We start from the raw sequence: 10,932 nt of genomic DNA, 5'->3' as shown, positions 1-10,932 counted from the left end.
TTCTTGTTTGTCCAATTGGGTGGCTCCTGACTGCTACTACCTTACCAAGCCCACTGAATTTATGCAAAGTAAATTTAACATGTAGCTGCCAGTTCCCTAAAGTGAAGATTTGACTGAACACTTTAATAATCCTGGTTAAGCAGATAACCACGTATCTTTACGGATAGACGGTTCACAACTTTGCATCATTTAAAAATGTCACCCGGCCTATCACCCAATGCCTGGAGAAGGTGGGCCTGAAAGATAACAGAGTGCAGGCTGAGGCCACAGATGTCCCACCAGTCTTCCTTGGCGGACTTCTTGCACTGACCTTGGCAAGCGAGCTCATGATCTCAGGATGCACGGAAAAATGATCTTTGTGCTACTATTGTCAGGTAAGTGGAATTATTTTTTCGCAGGGTGCTGTTATATGGGATATAGGATTATACATGCAAAGATAAACGATCCCATTTTAGTCCTATCTGACTTAAACGAATACCTAAACGAGTAGTATCTCAGATCCCAGTCTGGAGGATGGATTCTTATTGGGACTCCATGGAAGAAATGGCTCCAGGGGGCCCAGTAATTGTGACTGGATCACAGCACAGTTCCAGGATGCGAAGCATGCTTCAATCCTATGCCTAGCCAGAATTAAAAGAATTTTACCAAATACACTGAGAAACATCTCTGTGTGAAGGAATGTGTTGCTTTACCGGAGTTTTCACAAGTTTAACTTCTAAGTTAGAAAGTCATTCGTGAAGGTGATAGTGGATATACGGTCTTCAGTTTTCAAAAAAGTCTTCCAAAAAATTATGATTTCGCCTTCTCCTGCCAAAAATGTACAAGCCACAAGCATGAACCCTGAATCCACGGGGGAGTTATTTCTCACATTGTGGTCCATTACTGAGGTGTAAGGTAGAAAAAACAAAAAAAGAAAGAACTCTTATTGGCTAAGGGGTTATGTGGTTTGGGGAGAAATCGAAATCCATTCATTAAAAAAAGAAATAACATAGGTATATTATGAAGTGGTATCAAATTATCATTACTTTTGGCCTCTTCCCGAGAGTGTTAATGGTTAACGTCTTCTCAAATGGAGTGTTTATGTGTCAGAAATACTGGTGCCCGGCACATAGATAAGGAGCAGGCAATGACTTGAAATGTGTTTAGCCCCTCAAACGTGGTTGTAACTCGAGTTACAGCAAGCATCAAGGATCTACCGGGCGCTCTAGGAGATGGGGAAGGGATCCAGCATTTTCTAAGATACATCAGGGGGTAGAGTAGTGTCATGGTTAAAGCACGGGCATGAAAGACAGAACTAGGTTCAAACCTGGCTTCACATCTGAAAGCTGGGGAAATTAAGCAAAATACTTTCCCTCTCTTGGCCTCAGCATCCATGTCTGTAAAATGCAGACAATGTTGGTACCTGCCTCCTAGTAAGCACCTAAGGACTAAACAAACTAATTACTGTAATGTCCTTACTCCAGTGCCTGGCACATAGTAAAGGAGTAAATAAGTATTTAGCTATGATAATAGTTATAAACTAGGAAACAAACCTGGGTATGGGATGGGGATTTCTGAGAAGTGATGGAGAATGGGAAAATTCCAGGAAAACAGAAGATTAACAAAGTTGCTCTAGTTTTTTTTAAGTGGCAAGGAATGAAAACATTTAGCTTGAAGAAAAGAAAACACGTGGAAGGAATGTGGCAGAATATTTAAATATATTCAGACATTTGTAGAGCTCTTACACAGAAGAGACAAGAGGTATTCATTGCGTGGTTCCAGAGGGCAAAGTGGGGTTACTCAATCGAATTAGACACATTACCCATTTGGGGGAGGGGTGGGGCGGAATATGTGGAAAGGATTCCTGGAAAAGAAAGAAATTCATTTCACCAGTGCTCAAGCAGGTAGTGCAGTAAGGCCTTAAATGAGGCTTCAGGAGGTCAGCAAGTTCAAGTGACTCCAAAGGCTGCCTTGGTCTCCAGGGCCAAGACTGTCATCATCTTTGCATCTTCTGGAACCCTCCAAAGCAGGGATCCCCAACCAGCCTGTTAGGAACCGGACCGCACAGCAGGAGGTGAGCGGCGGTCAAGGGAGCGAAGCTTCATCTGTATTTATAGCCACTCCCCATGGCTCGCATTACCGCCTGAACCATCCCCCCCCAACCCCCATCCCCTGGTCCATGGAAAAATGGTCTTCCATGAAACCGGTCCCTGGTGCCAAAAAGGTTGGGGACCGCTGCTCCAAAGAAACTCTCTTGATGTGACGACTTTATAGAATAATAGAAAGACACTGGAAAAAATTTCCCCCTCTTATTCATTAGTTGAAGAGGAGAATGTGAAAAGTGTGAGGAAATGAGGAAAAAAAAACTTATTTGCTTCTCCAGTAATCTTAAGGGTAAAGTCAAAACTTCTAATTCTAAGAGTATCAGATGTCATCCTCCTAATACAGAGTAAGTTTTTTTGAAATTATTTTATTCCCAATCCCTGAATTCATCCACTCATTTGTTCATTCAGTAATTACGTGTCAGATGACAAACACCGAGGCCACAGCAGTGAGATAAATGAGCTCCCAGAGTTGGAGTCCAGGGCGGGTGGGGGCAGATGGGGAGGGGGATACAGACATTCAGCAGAACAAGTAAATTATTAAAAGAAGAAAAGACAGTGAAAAATAGCACACAGAGAATTAAACCAGGGAAGGTGATGAACACAGTGCAGAAGGCTGATGTAGAGACGAGGAGCAGGAAATATTTCTCTGAGTTCGTAACATTTCTGATGAGAGCTGAACAATGAGAAGAGGCCAACCTTGCAAAATCTGGGGAAGGGCACTGGAGGTGGAGGAGACACGAAGGGCGAAAGTTCTAAGGCAGGAGAAGACATAGTGTGTTCAAGGAAAAGCCAAAGCTTTGATTTGAAAATCGGGTCCTGATGCTAAGAAGCCTTTGGAGAGAGCTCTGTGTCCCTGGACCATGATTAGCCATGTGCACCTTACCACACATGCCTGCAGACACACCATTAGAATGACTAAGCAAAGAAACAAGGCTTCTCCTTTTTCTTCAGTGATCCAAGAGGAGACCCTTTCTCTCCATTTAATTGTTATGGGAATGAGTTCCGAACTGGGTTTCAGGGACAACAGCACTCTAAATTTCTTAAAAGTCAAACCTGTGCTTCCTTTATGCATCCTCCACACTGCTAGGCACACAGTAGGCACTCAATTAATAATAGTTGCAGAAATGACAAATGACCAGAATTTTGCTGCAGGTTAGTTTAACTGTGGAGAATCAATTGACCCCCATGGGCCTCAGTTTTCTCCTGCCTCTGAAATAAAACACAGACTAGATGGCATCTAAAATCCCTTTCATCTCCAAACTTCAGTGATACCTCAAAGGTCAGCCTGAGATGATCTGTTAGGCTAGCTACCAAATCTATAAATCTGTAGTTTGATGCGAAATTTTTAGAAAGAAATGAACACTCTCACTATGAACTCCTGGAGAAGGATTTCTAAGAGGGGGAAGAAAAGACAGTATCTCAAAATTGACTTACACTGATTTTAAGTTGGAAAGTTGAATTTAACATTCTTGTGATGAATTTCTTTTTACTTTGGTCTCTAGAGGATGACCGAAAACATCTATGAACCTATTGGGGAAGCACATTTTAAATAATTTTCTCAAATGTCTTTATAGGTTATATTTTTACTAAAGCTGTTGCCACAACTACTCCAAAAATAGGTGTTACAACTACAACATCAGGTAAGTTACCAACAAAAGCAGACGGGCAATAGATTTCCAGCCATTATTATCATATCTATATATTTAATAAGTAACTTTCTGTGTAGTTTTCTGTGATAAATGAACTAAATTAAAACTAAAGCAACAATACTGAAAAGAAATATTCCAGGGTTATCTCTGGGTGTTGGGATTGGAGGTCATTTTTTTCTGCTTTTTCGTACTTTCTAAATTCTCTGTGAAAAGAATCATCAAATATAATTAGGAAAAGTTTTAAAAAACTTTTAAAATTAAACTGAACACACACAATCTTTGCTTTCTAAGATGTCTCTATCATTAAGCAATGCTGACAAACATTAACAGAGGAAAACCTAGACACCAGCATATTCATTTCATCGTGCTTATTACTACTGAAATAAACTTGGTTGTGATGTATACTGAAATTGATTTCAGGGATCTGACAGACAAAAGAGCAAGAATTGACAGTAAACGTATGAGATAACCCATGGTTACTATTTTCCCACTTTCTGTTTTTTTTTTTTAAATTGAAATATAGTTGATTTACAGTATTATATTAGTTTCAAGTGTGCAACGTAGTGATTCAATATTTTTATAGATTATACTCCATTTAAATCTATTATAAAATATTGACTATATTCCCTGTGCTGTACAATATATTCTTGTAGCTTATTTATTTTATACATAGTAGTTTGTACCTCTTAATCCCCTACCTCTATTTTGCCCCTACCCCATTCCCTCTCCCCACTGGTAACCACTAGTTTGTTCTCTATATCTGTGACTCTATTTCTGTTTTGTTATAGTCATTCATTTGTTTTATTTTTTAGATTCCACATTATAAGTGATAACATATAATATTTGTCCTTCTCTGATTTATTTCACAAGTATAATACCTTTTAGGTCCATCCATGTTGTTGCTAATGGCAGAGTTTCATTCTTTTTTATGACTGAGTAATATTCCTGTGTGTGTGTGTGTGTGTGTGTGTACTGCATCTTCTTTACCCATTCATCTCTTGATGGACACTTAGGTTGCCTCTGTATCTTGGCTATTGTAAATAGTGCTGCTATGAACATTGGAGTTCATATATTTTTTGAAATTAGTGTTTTCATTTTCTTTCTATATATACCCAGGAGTGGAATTGCCGGATCATACGGTGGTTCTATTTTTAGTTTTTGGAGGAATCTCCGTACTGTTTTCCATAATGGCTGCACCAATCTACATTCCCACCAGCAGTGTACAAGGGTTCCTTTTTCTCCACATCCTTGCCAACATTTTGTTATTTGTAGATTTTTTGATGATAGCCATTCTGACAGGTGTGAGGTGATATTTCATTGTGGTTTTGATTTGCATTTCTCTGATGTTTAGCAATGTTGAGCATCTTTTCATGTGCCTGTTGTCCATATGTATGTCTTCTTTGGAAAAGGTCCATTTTCTGTTTTTTACAGGGCTTGTTTCTGTTATGATACAATAACTCATCTCCAAGCCCCCAGCTGCCACACTTTATTAGCTAAGAGTATCTGGAAAGTGGCAGTATATAGAACCTTGGGATGCTTTATTCACTGAGAGACTCCTACCACATCTTGGGAGTCAGGCAGTGTTCTGACTCATGTCTGTTTCAGTAAAGTAAATGACTCCAAAAACACTGCAAGCCCCAAGTCACAAAACATTGTACATTCTTCCTTCAGTCCCCAAGCACCATACCAACCCCCAGTATAAAATGCAGGAGTAGAGTTCTGGCCTCAGCTTGTCTACAGCCTTATCTCCCTTGATATTTTAGATCTTTCCCCTTTTAATGGTCTTGCTGAAAATCAATTATCACAGATATATGAGTTTATTTCTAGACTCTCGATTCTATTCCATTGATCCTTAGAGCAGCACCACACTGTTTTGATTACTGTTGCTTTGTAGTAAGTTTTGAAATTGTGAAATGTAAGTCATCCATCTTTGTACTTTTTCAAGATGATTTTGGCTATTTGGGGTCCCTAGCAATTCCATATGAATTTTAAGATCAGTTTTTCTGTTTTTGTAAACATTTATATAAATATATATGTATATATTTAACTCATTTATCTTAGTCAATAACTACATATGATAGACAATTATTATCCCCATTTCATAAATTATGAAACAAAGGTACAGAGTGAGTAAATCAGCTGCCCAAGGTCTCAGCCAGTAGTTAGTGAAATTAGTTTGAACCCAGGCATTCAGGCTCTAGAGTCTGTGCATTTAATCCAAATATGATATTGCCTTATTTGTCATACACATTGATGTTCCGAGCTTGGCCCTTCCTTACTCTTGCGGCATTGTCACTCAGTGTTCTGCTCGTGCTTTCACTAAAATGAAGCCTATAGTGAAGGCTGGTAGTCTGTCTTCTCCTTTTGGTGCAGCTAATGAACCCTAATTTTATGACTATGATGTTAACCTTCTGCTCCTTTTTATCTGGACTAGATGACTTTTTATCTAGGGCTCTCCCTTTGATATCACCACTTATTTCTCTGTCATGATGATATTTAAAAATTGAAAGGAAAGGAAATAAACCCAAAGCACAAAATGTGAACATAGTGCATCTGTTGAAGGCAACTGGGAAGATGGATCGCAGCAATGACATTGCATCTTACCAGGAGAAACACGGCACAAATTTGCCTCTTGGTACCCTCCCTGTTCTGTCAGGTACAGATCTCAAAATATCTTGTCAAGCAATTCAGCAATGTACCATTTTAATGGTACAGCACACATAGAAACTCTAACTGCTTTTATAGACCTTATATAAGCCGGATAAGGCTGCTGGAGTATGAAGCTAACTGGCCAATAGCTTGTGGGTGCCTTAAGTGGATTTCAATTGTGACAAGGGCTATTGACTCCCTTAGCCCCTCTGGAGGCCAGGTATTCAGATAGGGTATAGCCAGGTGAATCTATCAACAAGACATATTCAAGGACGATTAACACATAGTGAATGTACATTGCAACTCATTGTACACAGAGACAAACACATAAACATATATATGTATGAAAGAAACTTTCACAAAATCATAACTGTCCTTACAATGTGTGATGTACTTTCACGTACTGTCTTCTATTTTATACAATTTAATTTTTTTAATGCCAGTGACAACTGAGTAAACTGATTTCATGGCCCCTTATAGCAGGAATTCACTATCTTGACTACATGTTGGAATCATTTGAGGGACTCTAAAAAGTACTGATGACTGAGTTCCACATCCAGAGATTCCAAATACACTAATGCCGGGGCCAACAAACTATAGCCCATGAGCCAAATCCAACCCACTACCTGCTTTTGTATAGCCTGAAAATTAAGAATGATTTTTACATTCTTAAGTGCTTAAAAAAACCAAAAGAATATTTTGTGACATGTGGATATTATATGAAATTTTAATCTGAGTGTCCATAAATAATTACTGGAACACAGCTGTACTCACTCATTTATACATTGGCTGATATATTGTCAGTGGCTGCTTTTGCCCTGTAACAACAGAACTATAGAGCTGTAACAGAGACTGACCTGCAAAGCCTAAAATGTTTTTTCTTTACCCCTTTACAGAAGAATGTTTACCAACTCTTACACTAAGGGATCCCAACCTAAAATTTAAAAAATCAGTTTTAGACTGAGGATTTTCCAGCTGAGTGCCTGTGGAGTTCCTTGGGGAAGCTCCCAGGTGGCTGTGGACATGGGGTATGAGGCTCCAGGCCTGGAACCCAGGTTTCCACCAGAGCCATTCCACTTTGTCTGTTTCACACACTGAGGAACTTACCCTTGGGAAGTGCATTACAGTGAAATCAAATGTCGGGGAGATGGGGTTTCCTATCACAAAAGCCCAAGAAATACCATCATTTAATATGGAAAAGTGTGAATGGTATTCTTTCTCAAGCAAACCAGGCTAATATCCAATCATTTTATGAATCTGTGCAACACAAGGTAAGGGTGACATAAGAACCTTTGCAAATGTAAGAAAAGATCTTAAAGATTAAGAAAATGAAGTTTCTACATGTTTATGTAGACTGGGACAATGGTTCTTGCTGCAGGCAACACATTAGACTCCAATGTCTGGGTACCACAGATGATTCTAACGTGCAGTCAAGAGTGAGTATGCTGATCTAATCTCTACTGTTCCTATTCATGGTTGTCCAGCCAGTGACAGGAAGTCTCGGTGGTGTGAGAACTTTGGGGTAAAGTTTTCATTTTTAATTAGAATTTTTCTCATCCAGTCTAACTTCCTTTAACCCCTAACCTAATACGTATAGGGAGTTTAGCTACAGAAATGCCAATATCTTAAAATAAAGCTGACACCTCTAAAGTATGTGAAATCTCCTTTAGTTCTGAGGATTTATGATAAGCAAAGAGTAACTGGACTGGAAGATGCTTCACTGGAAAAAGTGAGATTTCGGTTAACAAATTGCTACCAACCAGAAACATCTGGCCTTCCGTAACCTGGATCTGACACTACAAGTCACTCTGTCACTGTATGTTAGAGGAATAACCCTCCTACCCTCAGCTTCTGCACAAGGTGAATTATTATTTTTGCATCTTTTCAGTTAGCCCTGATTTGCTGCAAGGGAAGGCTTGCTTGAGAGTTAGTTGCCTAATTTGGTGAGAATTTCATCTTCTCTTAATGAAATTTATTTGGTGTCCTCATTCTTTATATTTTGCATAGATTATGGTAGACCTTGGCAGACAGTTCTGCAGTCAAGTAGATGGGAATTCAAACTCCAGCTCCACCATCTATCAGCTGCGTGATCTTAGGCAAATTAGGCCATGTTTCTGATCTTTGTTTTTCTCCTCTATACATGATGATTAATATATAATATGCTCTCAGGTAATTGTTTTGAAGAGAAAATGCCTATTATGTAGTAAATATACATGTTGATTATGAATATTACCATCTCAGACATATGAATGTCTATGATTTTGGAATAATGAAGCACCTTAAAGGACATGTGTTCCTTCACTCTCATATTAGAAACGAGACACTGAGGCCCAAAAAAGTTCAGTGACTTACTCAGATCCCCAACCAAGTAGTGGCAAAACCAGGACCAGAATCCTGATCTCCTTTTGCCCTGGGACAATGAACAGAAATATCCCTTGCTTTCTATCTATCCAGGCTGAAGAATGCACAATGGCTGGGATTATAGGCTGGTTTTTCTCTCTCTTACTCTCTGGCTCAGCAATAGTTTGGAGCAATAAGGGTGACTAGAAGCTGGGCAGCACAGAACCAGGCTATATAGTTCAGGGTTCCATGAGGGAAACCACTGTCCTAAGCCATAGCAGCTCCAAGGCAGACTCAGGGAGGAGCTGTTCTCTACTAAGTTAAGGAAGGCAGAGGTGCGACCCATTGGCTGCTGGGAACTGCCAAAGCAAGCCACTCTGCAGGTGAGCAGAAACTGGGTCATTGTGTTTGACATCTGGCCCACTAATTGCACCAGTGGACATGCTGTGTCCTTCTTTAAGAGCTATTAACCAGAGAGTGCACAACATTTTGAGGGCTATTCAAAACACTAAGCTCAAATGTTATCCCATCAACAACTTTATCCTTTAGAAAGTTCAATTTTTCTAAATTGTAACTGGCTACCTTGGCTTACTAAAACCTTTCCAAAAAAGAGAAATGAATAACAAGAGACAAGAGGGACATCTAACTATATTATCACAAGTTGACCCAAATTGAGTTTGTCAATCCTTTGGTTCAAGGGCAAAACTGAGTATTTCTTTTAAAGTATTGCTTCGTGGCAATAGCCTTCTCCAAACATCCTTTGGAATAGGCAAGAGCTCTGTTTGTACGTTCGTTCTGTAGAAAACAAAGAAGCCTGGCAGAAGGACATTGAGTTGGAAGCCAGCAGATGTGTTTTTTTCCCAGTTTTACCACAAATGAGCTGGGCAGAACTTCCACAAATACATTATCTATCAGTTTTCATGGTCATCACAATGCCAGAAAACTGTAGCACTTAGGAAATTTCCTTTTCTGACTTGGAAACTATTGAAAGCATTTCATAGGTGGGGTGTATCCTTATAAGAGTTGGCTTTTGTGAGATAAGACTTCTATCAACTGCAAGTCAGGAGGGAACCAAACTAAAACCAACAGCTGTGTAAAATGACTTTATCACATCCTGACAGGAGCTCGGTGGCTGGAAGTTTAGGCAGAGAGCAAAACTGTAGGGTGTTTGTCCAACGTTGCATTTTACCTTCTTTCTGATGACATTCCATGTGAGCAAGGTCAGCTGTTTGGGAGAGCTGTGTGGTTTAGTGGCTGGAAGCCAGAGAAGTGTGCCGGGAGACAGGACCTCCGTTCCCAACTGTGTCCCTAACCCCCAAGTCACCCCACCTCCTCCACACACTGGGAACAGTGTCAGGGGCCCTGTCATGTCCCTCCTGCAACACCCAGACACGGTTTTCATGACCAACCGTGAGGTCAGAGCAGTGAGGATAAGAGACAAAAGGGGTGAATGTTCTGGAACAATTCCGACGTCAGGCAAATATGAGATGACACCACCGTGCAAATTTGGAATGTTTAATATTCTGGGTGGTATATTCATTCATTCACTCCTTCCTTCCCAAATCTAAAATGAAGTGATTCAGTTCCAGTCCCTAATACGTACTTTGTGCAAAGTACCAAAGCAAACGCCATCTCACTACTTGGAGAATGAAAAAAATGTTTTTAACTAGGAGATGGAGGCCCTGCTAAACCTACCCTTCTATTCCATTTTGCGCTAATTCGCCACTTGAACATTAAACTCTTGTAGGTCTGAGAGGTTTGCCAACCTTGGCCTGCCAGCTGCCCCCGAGCCTCCACAGAAATGCACCTTGTACTCTTTCTTTCTCCATATTTTAGCCCACGTTATTTCTTTACCTTAATTCCTCCTCCTCCACATTTCTACCGAATACTCCACCCATCCTTCAAGCTTCAGCCAGTGATTCATTGCAAGTAGGCACGGGGCAAGAACTTCAGAGTAAGTTTTGAGAGCCCAGTGCAGCTAAGGAAATGTGCAGTGATGGCCCAAGACCCATCTGTTCCTGGGTGGCCAGATGCTGGAATGTCTTCAATGATACCACAAGGTAAATATGCTTCTCTTGGGGAGAGAGGGGGAATTTTTCAGGTATAGTCTGGATGTGTTCCTGCAACAGAAGTAAAGGGATTAAGGAAAAGACTCTCAGGTCAGTATTGCTAGAGCAGAAAACAGTTTTTCTTAGTGGCTATAGCAAGAG

The 10,932-nt window shown here is 40.1% G+C and overlaps 1 protein-coding gene across 3 annotated transcripts in view; it reads left to right on the top strand.

Annotated features, from left to right (window-relative positions):
* The first annotated feature begins 224 nt into the window (after window positions 1-224).
* GYPA (glycophorin A (MNS blood group)) overlaps window positions 225-10,932 on the top strand; it is a 28,055-nt gene continuing 17,347 nt past the window's right edge. Inside the window, exons 1-2 of one of the 3 annotated variants that reach the window (XM_027117268.1) lie at window positions 225-374; window positions 3,659-3,724. In XM_027117268.1, coding sequence (XP_026973069.1) covers window positions 338-374; window positions 3,659-3,724 — 103 coding nt within the window. In that variant the 5' untranslated portion in view covers window positions 225-337. Of the gene's footprint in view, window positions 375-3,658; window positions 3,725-10,652; window positions 10,783-10,932 lie in introns of those variants that run through there. The other 2 variants (XM_027117266.1, XM_027117267.1) reach the window with 2 other exon arrangements.

The sequence above is a fragment of the Aethalodelphis obliquidens genome, unplaced genomic scaffold (assembly GCF_003676395.1).
Source record: "Aethalodelphis obliquidens isolate GAN/ISIS:26980383/991018 unplaced genomic scaffold, ASM367639v1 scaffold17, whole genome shotgun sequence".
In the NCBI taxonomy this organism is placed as follows: Eukaryota; Metazoa; Chordata; class Mammalia; order Artiodactyla; family Delphinidae; genus Aethalodelphis; species Aethalodelphis obliquidens.
Note: the sequence above shows the minus strand (reverse complement) of the source record. Positions and strands in the feature narration are given on the sequence as shown.